The 15993-nt window shown below is 43.9% G+C and overlaps 1 protein-coding gene across 2 annotated transcripts in view; it reads left to right on the top strand.

The window, feature by feature from the left end:
* ACVR1 (activin A receptor type 1) overlaps positions 1-15993 on the top strand; it is a 98052-nt gene that overhangs the window by 60724 nt on the left and 21335 nt on the right. For both annotated transcript variants that reach the window (XM_034785541.1, XM_034785542.1), the window contains exons 3-6: positions 3903-4163; positions 4684-4901; positions 12197-12296; positions 15430-15576. In XM_034785541.1, the coding sequence (XP_034641432.1) occupies positions 3903-4163; positions 4684-4901; positions 12197-12296; positions 15430-15576 (726 nt within the window). The remainder of the gene's footprint in view (positions 1-3902; positions 4164-4683; positions 4902-12196; positions 12297-15429; positions 15577-15993) is intronic.

Raw genomic sequence — 15993 nt, 5'->3', positions numbered from 1 at the left:
CCGCCTCAATTAGAGTTCACTTAGCCGCTATTTCGGCTTTCCATCCGGGAGAATTGGGAGGATCAGTGTTCTCCAACCCCACAGTGGCCTGATTCCTCAAGGGGCTGGAAAGGGTGTTTCCCTACTTGCGCCCGCCTGTCCCGGCGTGGAGTCTGAACCTAGTCCTAACAAGACTCATGAGTCCTCCCTTTGAGCCCCTAGCCACTTGCTCCCTCACGCACCTCTCGTGGAAGGTGGCGTTTCTCGTGGCCATCACGTCGGCCAGAAGGGTATCGGAATTGAGGGCCCTCTCTTCGGAACCACCCTATACAGTGTTCCATAAGGATAAGGTGCAACTGAGGCCGCACCCCAAATTCCTCCCAAAGGTGGTATCACAGTGTCACATGGGGCAGGACATTTGCCTACCGGTGTTTTTTCCTAAACCCCGTACGGACCCTCACTACCGCAGCCTACATACCCTAGATGTCCGAAGGGCGTTGGCATTTTACCTGGAACGGACCAGGTCGTTCCGCAGAACACCCCAGCTGTTCATTGCTATTGCGGAACGTATGAAAGGCTTGCCTATCTCGACACAGCGCTTGTTGGCATGGATTGTTCATAACGCACTTGTTATGAACTCGCCAATGTTCCGGCCCCGGAGATCCGGGCCCACTTGACTAGAGCCCAAGCGTCCTCAACGGCCTTCTTGGTGCAGGTCCCTATCCAGGAGATCTGTAAGGCAGCCACCTGGTCGTCCGTACATACGTTCACAGCCCACTACGCGATCCATCATCAGACCAGAGAGGACGCGATGGTCGGTCGGCCTGTGCTACAGTCAGTTGTACCTTGACTCCTACCCACCTCCAATGGTAAGCTTGGGAATCACCTAATGTGTAATGGACGTGAACAATCACTCGAAGAAGAAAGAACGGTTACTTACCTTCTGTAACTGTTGTTCTTCGAGATGTGTTGTTCACGTCCATTACACTTCCCACCCTCCTTCCCCTCTGTCGGAGTCTCCGGCAAGAAGGAACCGGAGGGGTCGGGTCGGCAGGGATATATATACCCTGGAGCGGGGCGCCGCTCTGGCGGGAAGGAGGGGGCCCTGCCGGCCCGACGGGAGCCGCTAAGGGAAAAAGTTTCCGACGTCCGTGCACGCGGCGCGCGTACACCCTAATGTGTAATGGACGTGAACAACACATCTCGAAGAACAACAGTTACAGAAGGTAAGTAACCGTTCTTTTTCCCAGTGGTTGGCATAGCACTGCCTGGTTGCAGAGGTGAATCCAAACTCTCTCTAGAGATTTTAAAGAGATCTCCCAACAGAACCAGAAACATACGTACCCCACTACTGGAAATGCATAATATGAATGTGTTAAGACAGTGCTTTCCAAAAGAAATATAAAAGAGGACATTGTGAGCTCTTTGAGGCACATACTATCTCAAAGATAGAAATTGGGTACAACCTACAAAGTAAAGTGGTCAGTTTAGTAATAGCACATTATTTCATGTGAACTAACATAATGAATGTTTTGGGGTGGCTATCCTTAGTTTTATCTTAAATATTTAATCTAGCTGTAACCAGCCAGCTGGCATCCTGTAGGCATCTTCATACAAAAAGGTTTCTTTGGGATGAATATGAATTCAGAGGCTTAGTGGCCTTGTGAAAGGGCTCACCAAGAATGTTCCATGAAATAATAGATTAAAAAAAATAGAAATATCTTTCTATTGGTATAAAGACTTGAATATCCTAATTCTTGTTCCATATGAATAAGTTGTTAATTCACACTAACAACAGGATGTCCCTTGTGAATCATAGAATTTTGCAAGTTTAGCATGTAAGTGAACAAACTAAAATTAATTAGTTTGATAATTGTAGTCTAGTTCTAATTTTTAATACTATGTAATGAACTAATATACTGTGTGCATAAAAATTATAACTTGCACACAAGTCTGAGAACTCACTGCAAGTCGCTGCTAGAATATCTTTAAATGTGGCAAGTCAGAAATTTTGGGGCGCATCATAAAGTGCATGGACTGTAAGTATTGCTGTGTGGGTTTATTTGTATGTTTTCTTTAACATAGTATGCAAGTGTATTGGGATAAGAATGGTTAGGTAATGGAAAAACTTTAACATTGGCTTCTTGCCTCGTATCTTGCCTTAAGTGCTGCATGTAGCTTGTTCTGACTACATTCTGTGCCTCAAGTTGTTTCTGGCTGTGCGGAGGTGCTGTTTATACTTTTTGCATATTTTAGACAGTGCATCTGAGAGTTCGGAGTGGCTTACCACACTTTTCACTCTTCAGGCCCTGGTCTTTTCTGTAGCTGAGCAGTGTTGGGGATGAATGACCATTGAGCACTGGGCTGTAACCCTTAAGCTCCCAAGGGGACAGATCCTGAAGTACTAAGCAACTTCTTGCCTTTTTGTCTTATACTTGGCTTATCTAGAGAGAGGGGCAGAAGGGCCAGGTTTTGGAACTCAGACTAACATTCTATTGAGATATAAATTACATAAGCTTATAGAAAACGTTCTGGGTTACTGGAGGATCTTGTCTGAATCTGGGAAATCTCTTTCCATGGGGTGGGTGGGTGGGGGTGTGTGGTGTACACCTTTTTCCTGTATGCCTCTCATGCATCCCCAATATAAAATGTTACCAGTGAAATTTAGTGCTGACAATATCCACCCTCCTCCACACCACATCATAAGAAACTGCCAGACTTTTGGATTTACGAGAAACTTAAAAATAAGAATTTGGGAGTTCATTCCTCAGCTCCTGGAGTCTGACCTGTTTAGGTTGTGTAGGTCTTCTCAATCAGTGGGCTTGTTGAGGTGTCTATGGTGGTCTGCTCAAGTTGGAATAATGTGGTGCACTGCCCTTCACTTTGCAGTAAGCTCTAGTGGTGTAGTATCAATACTCTTAGTTTTTGTTTTTGTTTTTTTGTTTTTGGTCTGAATAAAATTTAAGTTTGAGGCTACAGAAGCAGTAGTGGAGGAGTGTTGGCAGGTCACTATACAATCACTTGGTATATCTCACTAGCCCACCAGTGAATTGGCGGATCTACAAAGTAAGTAACGGTGAGACCTCCCCATAAGAGAGAATTTTGTTTCCTGTAGGCCTAGGTGCCGTAGCTTTTCCATGAGACAAGAGGTGGCTCTTTCATGCAAAATTTATTTCTCAACCATGAAAGTTTGCAGAAAACTCAGACTAGTCTGGTCTTGTCAGCACTGAATAAATCAAGATGATCTGAATCACTTACATAAATGTGACCAGACAGTGTTATAAAGTATAAAGAGGGAATTCCCTTAAGTCTACAGAGCAGCTATTTCTTTTATTGCTTGTTAATTGAAATGACTGTTACTACAACCGATGGACTTTCTAGTCAGATTCATCCTGGCAGGCCACTGTTTGTAAAATAGTGGCATCAGAAGTCTGGTGTTTTATGTGTCTGCTCTGGGCAGAAGGAGACTGCAATTAAAGAAATGCTCATGAGGACTGAAACACTACTGATCAGGTGCCCGATTTAAATCACTGCTGATTCAAGTACCTGCTGGTGATGGGTATTCTCCCCAGGAGCATAGGTATACAGTTTCTAATCTCTGCAGTTAGGCAGATCACAACTAAGACGCCGGCAAGTGTGACATGTAAATGTTTTTGGTTCTGGCTGAGTAGAATCCTCACCAGACACTTGAGCAGCTACAAACTAGTTGTCAGTAAATGAGCATCTTAATAAATTGGGTCTGTTAACATCTTTAGGTCCCACTTAGTGTGACTAGCACCAATTTCTATTCAAACGACTTCCTTCTTAAACAGAAAGTCAGTGAGTTAGCGTCTACTGAATTAAACAATAGCTATATCTTCTGCATGTAACTGAAATGAAATAAGAGCATATGCTGATGTCCCCTCAATTCTCCCCCTCTGCAGATGAGCTGAATCTAAATATGGTCCACTACGAGTGTGTGTGTGAAGGCATGTCCTGTGGGAATGGAGATCGCTGCCGGGGCCAGCAGTGCTTTGCCTCCCTGAGCATAAATGATGGCACTAAAGTTTACCAGAAAGGCTGCTTCCAAGTCTATGAACAGGGGAAAATGACATGCAAAACACCCCCGTCTCCTGACCAAGCTGTCGAGTGCTGTCAGGGATATTTGTGCAACATGAATATCACAGCACAATTGCCTACTAAAGGTGAAAGGTTAATTTTTAAAATAGCTATTTTATAATCCGTCTCTAGTCGGGCGTTTGCCTGTTAATGTTCTTTTCTCCTAGTGCAAACTAAGTTTTGGGCATAAGGCTTTTGCCACTTGAACCAGAGGGGACTGAGAATGGGTGTGGTTGGGGTCTGCAAGCTGCATGATCAGAGTGTCACTGATTGCTGCTGAATATTGGGGACTAAAGTGCACAAAACAGTAAGTTTTTTGACTCTGGGTTACTGACTTGGATAAAGCTCTCTGAAGCCAGCTGTGATTCTGAATTTCAAAAACTTGAACGGATTTTACCACGCATGGGATTGCCATAAAAGATTTGGTGGTGGTACTGGTGGCGGTGGGCTCTGAATGTAAACTTATATGAAGTAGCTTTGACTGTCCTGTGATCGGTATTTAGTTCAGTTGACTACAAATGAAAATGTCAGCATAATTTTTTTGTCTTTAAACTACTGTCTGTGGGAGTTCTTAACCTCCTTTCTCTTTCCTGTTTTCTTACCAAGGGCAAACCCTCCAGGGAGAAGCTGTGGGTTACAGCATGGAAATGCTAGTCATTGTTATACTGGCTCCGGTGATAGTGCTGATAATATTTTCAGCGTTAGCTGTGCTGATTATTCGAAAAATACAGCAAAACCACATGGAAAGGCTCAATGCTAGGGATGCAGAGTACGGCACAATTGAGGGACTCATTACATCAAACGTTGGCGACAGTACATTGGCAGTAAGTAATCTTTTGTATATGGTAGGAATTGCTTAACCTCTGTCTCAATTTCTCTCTCTGATCAGGTCTACACTAGAAGCTCATTTTGGTATAGTAATGTCGGGTTATTTTGGGGGGGCTAGACGGGGCAACGTTTCTATATCTGCAAAAGTCCTTGTGTGTATGTATACTTTTATACTGGTATAAAAGAGCTTTGGCTGGTATAGCATATTTTGCTCAGTGAACTGTACAAGCACTTTTTTTGCTGGTATAATTTGCATCTACGCCAGGAGGGTTCGCTGGTGTAGCAATACCAACCTTTGTAGTGTAGATGTGCTGTGACAGGAGAGTAGCTCAGGTTACCTTACAAGAGTGTTGTACCTTTAAGCTTCACCATGAAAAGGGCAAATATGCCTTTGTGTCCATGATGTATAACTGTCTTGAAAGGTAGTTGGGTGGGGATGTTTTTAATGGCTCTACAATAATATTTGTTTAGGAATTTCACATCTTGCCTTCCCTATGTTTGCTGAAGAATTTCTGGATAACTGGAGAATGAGTGTGATTTTGTTTGGTTTTTTTTGTTTGTTTGTTTGTTTGTTTTTTTTGACTCGAGGAGAGGCTGAAATCTGAGTAAATGGGAGGGAGGGGGGACTTTTTGGTAAGCAGGTTAATGGTAATCCTACTTTACTTTTTGTATTTATTTTTGTCAACGTGTACTCAGTCTCCTCTTAAACAAAAAATGCCTTACTTGGAAAGTTCTTTCCGTTTGAATATTTAAACGACACCAACACCATGAAGCCTGAGAGAGTACCCGCAACTGGGAAGACAAAATTTGATATACCTGAAACTTCTGAAAATAAATACCAAGAAGAAAAATCATCACTTTTTCTGAGTTTTTTTTTTTTTTTTTTTTTTTTAAATCTTCGCCCTTTTACGTGTGTCACAAGGAAGCAAGCAAACTAACTTTTTCCTCAGTGTTGCCATTACAACTTTAAAACCTTCAAGAGCAATAGAAAGGTTTAAAGAGTGACTTGAGAGCAGAAACGTCGACCAGGGTATTAAGATTAATATGTACTTCGACCTAGTATTTCCTTTGTGTTTTGGGACACCTACTCTGTTTGGCTTTTTCTCCCCTGGATTGGCAGAAGATGGGCACTTGGCTTTTGCAGGTGGGGAGAAATAGGTTGGTGGTTGTATGCTTTTTTTTTTTTTTTTTTTTTTTTAAGGCCCCCATCACCAAGTAATGGAGCATTGCTGACTGCTTCAAGAATTTCTGCCCACTTCTCTTTACCTGAAAGTTGGTGAATGCCATGCAGGCCTAGTTGTGAGGACTTGTTAAAGTAAAGATGCTGGGGAACAGTCAAGTGTGGAAATCCCTACTCAGGGAGCTGTGAAGTGATGCCTGCACTTAAACAAATCAGAGATTATAAAGTGAGATGCTTCTAAAAATCTGTTTTTGTGAACTGGTGCTGAGTTGATGGATTCAGAAACCTGACCCTCGGAAAAGTTGTTTTATCATTTTCCTAGGTTTATGAGGTGACCACCAAGTGGCACCATTGTCAAGAGGATACCTTGATTAGGAGGAGGAGCCGGTTAGAACCCGAAGAGCCAGTCCTGCCTCTTTTTATTGTCAGGCATCCCTGCCTTGTCTCTACCCTGCAGCACAGAAACCAAGTTAGGAGTAGGTAGCAAAAATCTGGAGGGCATCCTAGTGCAGAAGAGAATCTGGTCTATATCTCAGCATCTGGTCTATATCCCCGCCACCAGAGTCATCAAATGCCCCCTTGAAAATGTTCAAGTAAGGGCAGGTCAAATCAGCCAGCAAACAAGAATACATCAAAGCTTCCTTTTTAAAAGGAATGAGGTGACGTTACTAACTTTAAAAGCTACTTCCAATTTAAGCATTACATGGTGCTCTGAGAATGAAACTTTATGTATGCAGTGCATCTAATGTGACTCCACTGAGTTTTGATTATGTACAAAATTGATAGTTCCTTGTCACATATGAGTGTTCATCTCAACTATAATTCTTTCATTTTTCATGTTCCTGATTTAAGCGCTCAAAGAGGAGAAAAAGCTTGGGTTTTGTAATACATCAGATTTGTTTACATTTAGGATTCGTTCCCACAGTGTAGCAAATATTTATTGCACTAAGCTTCCTGAATGAAGAAAGCTGTAGCTCCTTAAAATCTTGTTTTTGCAGTCGTTGCTGCAGATAGTATTTTGCTTCAGTCCAGAATGAGCTGGGGAGGGGGAGAAAGAAGGGGGAAGTTAGTTCACTTTTTGGATAAAGGGCCCTGTTTGTTTTACGGACAATCTTGTCATTCTCAAATTATCTTGTTTCTGAGCGTACTTCTTAAAATCTTGTTGGGTGAAATGAGGCTTCAGCGATTTCTGGTCGAAACCTGAAAGCACAATTTGTTTTTTTATGAAATATTAGAACAAGGATTATAAATCTTCCTCCTCTGCTTTCTTCTCCAAGAAAAATAGAAGTTCGATAGTGTTGACCTTTCCACTTGATGGGTTTTTTTAACTGGATTTGTAATATACAAAAATAGATGGTAGTATTTTAACAGAGTAATAGGATTTTAACAATGTATTGGAATCTTCCTTATTCATTATTTAAGTTTACAGTTAAACTTTTTTAGTCACCTCCCACTTTTTTTAGTACTGAAAAATTTAACATTAAGATAAAGATTTGTCACTTAAATGGTTGACAGTATTGTTTCCTTCTCTTCCCCCTCTCAAAAAATTAGTTCAGGTAGCATTCCCTATAGTTAAGGTTGCCAACAGCTTTCCATTATCCGACACCCATCTTCAGTTGTCAAAATTAAATGGTTTGGGCTGAAAATTTCTGTGGTGTCTTTCTGCTTTAGGCTGAATTTTTGGGTTGAAGTTACAGATAAAAGGGTTCAGCCATTTTTGCAAATGAGAAGAGTTTTGCCCATGCTTTTCAACAAAACAGTTTTGGTTTTAAAAAGGTCTAGCTTTGGAGCAAAGAGATGAATGACCCTGATATCAGGAACATGTCTTTTGCTAGCTTCATGGAAATTTGGCCAAATTTTAAGAGGCTAAAAAATCTGGTTGGGCATGCAGAGATTTGTTTAGACCTGAGCAGCTAAACTCCCTGGAGACTTCATCTGCGCTGATCATGTGCAATCCCTTGTGCCAATCAGACTGAACATGTCATCCCCACAGTGTGACTGTGTGTTCTCCATTCTGGCTGTGGGGGACCGATGTGCTGCTGTAATCAGGAACTGAGAGCAGACACACTCTCCCATGCTCTCAGCAGCCCGCAGCCCACATCCCTCACTGCATAGGCAGCATGGAGAAGGAAGCAGCTAAGGAAGCAGAGAGGGGGAAGAGATGCAAGGTTTAGAGACAGGGTCAGGAGCTAGACAGAGATAGGAGCAAATGGGGTAGAAGGCAGTGAGGTGGGAGATAGGAACCAGGGTGTGGAGAAGAGGGAGGAATATGGGCAGAGAGGTGTTGGAGGGGGAGGGGATAAGGGACAGAAAGCTCTATAAACTAGAGAACCCTCCCCAACAGAACCTGGAGTGAAACCTGTTGTTCCTGAGTCTCCATATTCATTTGTTGTCCCACAAATAGGTGTGAAATCCACTGGCAGAGTATTTCCATCTCCCTGTAATGGCAGGCCCACATAAAAGAGAAGTCTCCTACTGCTACCAGTTATCAGTTAGTTCAAGTGGTAGAACTGTGGATCAACCGAGCCCAACCTTGCACTTGTCCCATATGGGGGTCAGTATGCCTCCACGTGATCAAATTTAATTTTTTTACATTTAGATTTTTTTTAATGGATGTAATTTCCTATATTTAAAAGAATGTTAAGGTTGAGAAGTCAAGCACTTCAAGTTAGGAAATGCCAGAGTGAAGGTTGCCCTGTGCAACTTTTTATTCAGCCCCCTTGTGTGTATGTATTAGGTTTGGCAGAATTCAATTTTTAATTTAAACTGATAATATTGGTATTCATTTTAAAGCATTAAAATTGTCATAGTTGTAGGCAGTTATGGGGGGGGGGTCAGACAATTATTTGATAGTAGGTGTTGAGATTCAGAAAGTTAAAGCTTAATAAAATGCTAAAGCACAAATTGTCAATATCACATGTCAAAATATACAAAGTAAATACTCCTTGAATCAAAAATCGTACCTAGCTTTACTATTCACTTGCTAGTCCATTTACAGAGCCCAATTCAAACGTCTAAATCTCTGGATTTTGACTCCAATGCTCAAGCAGCTTTTTTCTTTATTTGCCTATTTGTAAATTTCTACTATTATTGGGTTTATTTATTTATTTATTTATTTTTTTGGTGGTGGCGGTTGTTTTTTCCTTTTTTTAAAGTACATGTTTACCGACACCAAATAATCTAATCCAGCGGTTCTCAAACGTCATTGCACCATGACCTCCTTCTGACGACAAATTACTACACAACCCCAGGAGGGTAGACCAAAGATTGAGTCCGCCCGAGCCCCACTGCCCCAGGCAAGGGGAGTGAGGCGGGGGAAGGGGGGGGGAACCAAAGCCCAAGGGCCCCGGTCTCCAGCAAGTAGAACACCAGCCCTGGCCACCCCATTAAAATAGGTTTGCATCCTACTTTGGGGTCCTGACCCACAGTTTGAGAACTGCTCATCTAATCCTTTTAACCCTAATTATTATTGTCTTTTAATAGCCTGACAGACTCCGTGGGTGCTCTGGGCCTGGAGCACCCACATGGAAAAAATGGTGGGTGCTGAGCAGTGTTCCCTTTACATTTTTACATCCAGTGTGGAATGAATTTTGTTAAGTGCATCAATATGAAGGTGATGTGTGACATATTGGTGCACATAACAAAATGCACGTAGTGGGGGTAGGGCCGAGAGGTTCGGACTGCGGGAGGGGGCTCTGGGCTAGAGTTGGGATGGTGGTGGTGCTGAGGGCTCTGGCTGGGGGTGTGGGCTCTGGGGTGGGGCTAGGGATGAGGGGTTTGGGGTGCAGGCTGCCCCCGGGCTGCGGTGGGGAGAGGACTCCTCCCAGTCCTCTCTCGCTACAGCAGCTCAGGGCCATGGGAGAGTCACCTCTCCCTGGCGGCAGCAGCTCCAGCGCAGCTGGGCTGCGGCAGGAGCTCCTCTCCTCCGGCCACAGCAGGTTGGGGGTATGTCTGTGCTGGGGCCGGTGGGGAGAGGGCGCCTCTCCCCAGGCTGGGGCAGGTCCATGCTTGAGGAGAGGCGTCTCTCCCCACCGCAGCCCTGAGCCCCTGCGTGGGGCTTAATAGGCAGCTGTGCAGCTGCACAGCTTAGAGGGAACTTAGGTGCTGAGCATCCACTGATCGCCCCCCCATCAGCTCCCTCTAGGGGCCCCACAGATCAGCGCCTCCCCGTCCCTCCCCATGTCTCCTGCCTGCTGTGATCAGCTGTTTCGCGACATGCAGGAGGCTCTGGGGGGAAGGGAGGAGGAGCGTTGATGTGGAGTGCTTGGGGGCGGGGCCTTCGGGGAATGGGGTGGAGTGGGGGCAGAGTTGGGGTTTGAACACCCCCAGCGCTTTGGAAAATCAGCGCCTGTGGATCATATGCTGTTTGCTAGAAGACTTACTCTGTGTGTTTTACATACATAAACAGATGGGCTAGTAATAGGTTTTGAGCATGTGAGCTTATGTTGACAACAAAAAGTGCAGCCCCTCCCCTGCATCCCATCCCCGTTTTTTAAAGCATAGTTTACTTTGAAAACTGACCTTCAGAAAGTCTCATTTTGGAATGTTCAAGTGCTGCCACCCTGTGGAATACTCGCAGGATTTCAATAACAAACAGATCTTGGGTTTTAATGTGCAAGAACAACTCTGGTGCTTTCTTTGGCCCCTGTGGAACAAAGTAGTTAAGCACATGCTTAAATTCAATTTAAAATTAGTAGGCCTTCAACATGGTTTTTAAATGCTTTGTTGGATAGGAATGGTTTTGTTGAACTGGCGCCTTTGTGCTAGAGCTTGACTTATCTACTCTCACAAGTTGTACAGCTCCAACTATACCCCATAGTTAGTGGTGCAGCCGCCCTAGGGTGGACACTCTTATACTAGAAGAAAGGTGCTTATCCTGGAATAGCTTATTCCCATATGGGCAGGATTGTACCGGTATAACTGCATCTACACTAAGAGGGGTCGTACTGGTGTGTAACTATTTCAACAAAAAATCAACTTCTGAACTGAAAGTTAAACCAGTACAAAATCTGAATGTGGACCGGGTCTTGGAAGGGTGGAAGAAAAGAAACATCTACAGCAGGTGTATATTTTCCTCTTTCAGGTTTTTAATTTTCTATTGAAATTAATCTTTTTAGTTTTGACTGGCAAATGTAAAATTTTTACAAGTTCTAAAAATCTCTTTTTATAATGTAAGATTCCCTTTAGGGATTCTTAAAGCAAAAGATTTTTTTTTTAAATATGGTGATGTATCAACTATTAGTTTTGGTTAAACTCCTGTCCCTGTGATTAGCAAGGCCACATTTACAGCAATGTGCAATTCTGGTAACCTTTTTTGAAAAGAATATGCTAGTACTGCAATTTGAAAAGGTAAAGTAAAAGCTTATGTAGATTTTAAAAAGCAAACACTGCATTTTTACTTTCCCGTAATCATATAGGGAGTTGAAGGGTCTTAAATTTGGAAAGCTCAAAGAAATGAAGCCTCTATGCTTTGGAAGGAAATCCTCCTGTGAGACATAGAAAGTTCTAACACAGGGAGTAAAGCAGATATAAGGTCATTTGAGATAGTGACAAATATAGGATTGAGAGGGCAAAGGGAAGGCAGAGTGTTAAAATAATTTAGGTAGAATTTCATTACAGAGTAACTAGCATTCAGCAAACAAACTCCCAAGGGCAGTAGTAGGAGCAGTAAATGTCAATCACTTTTTCATTGCAAAACATATTTGGAGGAAAATGGTATTGTGGCAGGTACAATTGCTAACTAAAAAGTAGGAACAGACTTGAGAGGCCTCTTCTCTTGCATTGTCTGAAGAATACTTCTGGCAGTGGGTTGCAATAGAAAATGACTGTGTGTATGTAAAACTTGTATCTCCCTCTTCCCCCACCCTCCATTTATAGCTTGTGGTCTAAGACTGTAAACTCCTCAGGGCAGGGTGTCTGCCTGTCTGCACCATGTCTAGCACAATGTGGTCCTGATGCTAATCAGGTTTTAGGGAGCTATCCTAATAATCTTTAAAATGATCAACATTGTGTGAACAAGTGGGAACATGTACAGTTATGTATTTGGATAAAAAGTCCACATACTCTACGTTTCTCAGATGTTTCCTCTCCCTTTCTCCCCTTTTTAAATAGGACTTATTGGACCATTCCTGCACATCTGGAAGTGGCTCTGGTCTTCCTTTCCTGGTACAAAGAACAGTGGCTCGTCAGATTACGCTCTTAGAGTGTGTAGGTTAGTAAAACTCTTTGTTTGTATATCGAATATCAAGTCCTGGTACCACTTGAGGTTAGGGAGACCAGATAACAAGTGTGAAAAATCGGGACGGGGGTGGGCGGTAATAGGTGCCTATTGTAAGAAAAAGCTCCAAATATCGGGATTGTCCCTACCTGAGGGTTGAGCTCTAACTTCCATTTGAACAGTCTTTCTCTTCTCAGTACTCAAAATGTTTTCAAATAACTTCTATTAAGTGGAGTTCTCCATGCCTCTGCCTGTGGATGGAATTTTTGGGGGAAAGTTTTTGATGAAAAATGCTTTCACCTTTTGCATAGTGTGTGTGCTCTGCGGTCCAACATCTGCATAGCTCTATCAGCTAAAGCTAGAAAGGAGAGAGGTCAAACATAGCTTTCAAAGTGATCAGCAAAACAAGCCAAATAAACTTGATTTGAAGATGATGTTTCAATCAGTTTTAAAAATATGAATATATGGGTTTGAAAGCGTCTAGATGTGAAGTGGAATACTGGTAACTTTGGGGGTCTTTAGTTTTAAACGTTTTTAGTTATCTGTATTATAGTTAAGGGGTAAAAACACATTGCATGAAAATGTAGCTAGCCCAGAGGTGGGCAAACTACGGCTCGTCTGCCACATCCAGCTTGCGGGACCGTCCTGCCTGGCCCTTGAGCTCCCGGCTGGGGAGGCTAGCCCCCGGCTCCTCCCCCGCAGCCTCAGCTTGCCGTGTTGCCAGCGCTCTGGGCGGCGGGGCTGCGAGGTCCTGCTGGGCAGTGTGGCTGCAAGAGCCGCCGTGTGTAGTGTATTTAAATTGCTCCCTGTAGGAATGTGCTACTTATGGAGCACCAGGACTGGCAGCTGTAAGTAGTATGCCCTAAGTAGCACATTCCTACGGGGAGCAATTTTAATACACTACACCCAGATAGGGAAGGCTGTGCCTCTCCAAACAGCCTGGCCCCCGCCCCCTCCCACGTTCTGCCCCCTGACTGCCCCCCTCAGAACTCCTGGCCCACCCAACCCCCCCTGCTCCTAGTCCCCTGACTGCCCCATCCCGGGACCCCCCCCACCCCAAACCATCTCCCTGGGATCCCAACCCCTATCTAACCCCCCCCTGTTCCCTGTCCCCAACTGCTCCGCCCCCGATAGGTCCCCCGGGACTCCCATGCCTATCCAACCGCCCCTGTCCCCTGACTGCCCCTTAGTGTGTTGACTAGCCTTAATGGTATTAGTGCTGCTGTCTGTCTGTTCTTGGTATGGAATGTATTAAGTAGTGACAAACATTCACACTTATGTCAAAACCACATGTGAGGTTTTTCTTCAGTTTGTATTAACCCGGAGTGTTAGGATACACTTGATGATCTTACATGGTCTCGGGTCTGCAGATGGTCACGTCCCATGTGTGTTTGGAACTGAGCCTGCTCTTAAGTTAGCTCAAGTTGGCAGTGTTTAGATCGGAAGGCTACATAGCACTGCTAGTGAAAGCTCTTGGACAGGAAATCCCTTGTGTGTGACAGCGCTACCACATCAGTGTTTCATATCTCTTTACACTTGATTACACCTGTTGTTGAATCGATGTGCCAGCCAACCCCCCCCCCCCCCAAAAAAAAAAAAACCCTTGAACCATGGCAGCTATACATATTAGAAAGACCACAAGTTGTATCAGATGAGTCACTATATACAATAGTGAAAACTATAATGATCAGAACTCTTTACCACTTGGGCTCTGCTGTGTGGCACTCTACTGCTAATGCATTGTCATGAGCAGACAATGTGAGCAAATTTCTACACTCAACACCAGAGAGTGGTGGTGACTGGGGAAGCAGGGACCCAGAGGGGTGAGGAGCTGAGTGGGTGGCCATGGAAACAGGGACCTAGAGTTGGGGGGAATGGAGATTTGGTGGGGGCTGGGACACAGAGGTAGAAATGATGGAGATGGGAGGGCGAAGTGGGGACCCAGGAGAGGGATTGGGAGAGGAATATGGGGGGCCACATCCCATGTCCTGTTGGAGGGCGGAGAATGGGAACAATGGGATAGGGACGCAGAGACCAAGGCATGAGCAAATGGGTGGGTGGAGTTGCTGGGAGTCCCTGAAATAGAGGGGATGAGAGAGTGGCACACAGGGAGCGTTTGGGGGAGGGAGGCATAGCGAAATGGTAGGAGCTCCTGGTATGTGCATGCACTTGGTATCCAGAAGGAAAAAAGTGTGCAACCACCTAGTGTTTACAGCACACTCGAATCCTAAAATAGGATAGGTTTTCATATCTTTGAATAGTTTGGGGTTTTTTTGTTTTTGAAGTTCTGTTTTGTCCATTTAACTGACCTGTTGAAACTTTATATTTCTATCCACGGCATATTGTTTGTTTTTGCAGGGCTCATGCTGTAAGCAAAATAAAATCTAAAGAGCACAGTCTCCCCAGCATGTGTGCACTGAATGCTCTATTTTCAGAGTTTGCAGATTGTCTGGATTGTGTAACCTGCTGACCACAAGACCTAGAGCTAGCCATGATTTTGCTGCTCTGTAGCCAATGTTCTAGCTTAGGCTGTAATGACACTTTCATTACTGGTGGTGGTGATCACAATTGTTCCTGGTAGCATCCACAGTAATCTAGCTCCTGTACAAACACGTAAGAAGGCATGGTCTTCACCCCCAAGAGGTCACAATCTAAAGACCAGACTGATTGATTGCAGGTTATGGGGAAGGGCATACGTGCAAGTAAAGTGGTCAGGGTAGTATTGCCATGATGTAGCCAATACAATGTGTGACTCTCAATTGGCTTTTTGTTTTGTGCATCATATTAGATATGTTTGTTCCAGTTACTGCGCATCCTCCATGGTAGAAGTGGGCCCAGCCCTCAGCAGGGATTCATTTATTTATTTGTATTGTTGAAGTGCATCCTAGTTATGGATTGGGGTGTGTGTGTTTACCTTTGCAGTCTATGTTGTGTTAATGTAAGCTTGTGCATTTAATTTGTTAAAATAGCATTTCAGAGAGGGCAAGGAGCTGCAGGCACTGCAGCTTATCACCTTTCAAAATTGTTTTATTTAGACTGTATTGTCTTGAGACTTATTTATGCTAACTTACTATTCCATTGACACTAATGAAGAATGTTGATCAAAATCCCATTTGCTTTTTGTCAGGAAAAGGCCGATATGGAGAAGTCTGGAGGGGTCAGTGGCAAGGAGAAAACGTTGCAGTGAAGATCTTTTCTTCACGAGATGAAAAATCCTGGTTCAGGGAAACTGAATTGTACAACACTGTGTTACTGCGGCATGAAAATATTTTAGGTAAGTAGAACAATTGCACCCATTATACTGAAGCAGGGACACTAGGAAACTGAGTTAACTTTGAACTGTAATGTTGCATGCTCTTCAATTTTTCTAAGTGCCCCTCAGTATCCAGGCTTTGGTACATCCTTTTGGGAAAAGGGAGCGGAGACACACTTATGGGAATAAGGGAGGGATTTAGAGGCCAATCCTTGGAATCTAAAGCCTCTGATCAGAGAGGTCCTCAAAGCAAGAGTCATTGCCTTAATGCAAAAACAAGCTAGTGAGAAGCAAGCAACGTGGCTATTAGTTGATTGCTAGCAGGAAAAAGAAAGGAGGTGTGCAGCTTGGGTCTGGGGGGAGCGATATCTCAGTGGTTTGAGCATTGGCCTGCTAAACCCAGGGTTGTGAGTTCAATCCTTGAGGGGGCCACTTCGG

The sequence above is a fragment of the Trachemys scripta genome, chromosome 11 (genome assembly GCF_013100865.1).
Source record: "Trachemys scripta elegans isolate TJP31775 chromosome 11, CAS_Tse_1.0, whole genome shotgun sequence".
Classification (NCBI taxonomy): Eukaryota; Metazoa; Chordata; order Testudines; family Emydidae; genus Trachemys; species Trachemys scripta.
Note: the sequence above shows the minus strand (reverse complement) of the source record. Positions and strands in the feature narration are given on the sequence as shown.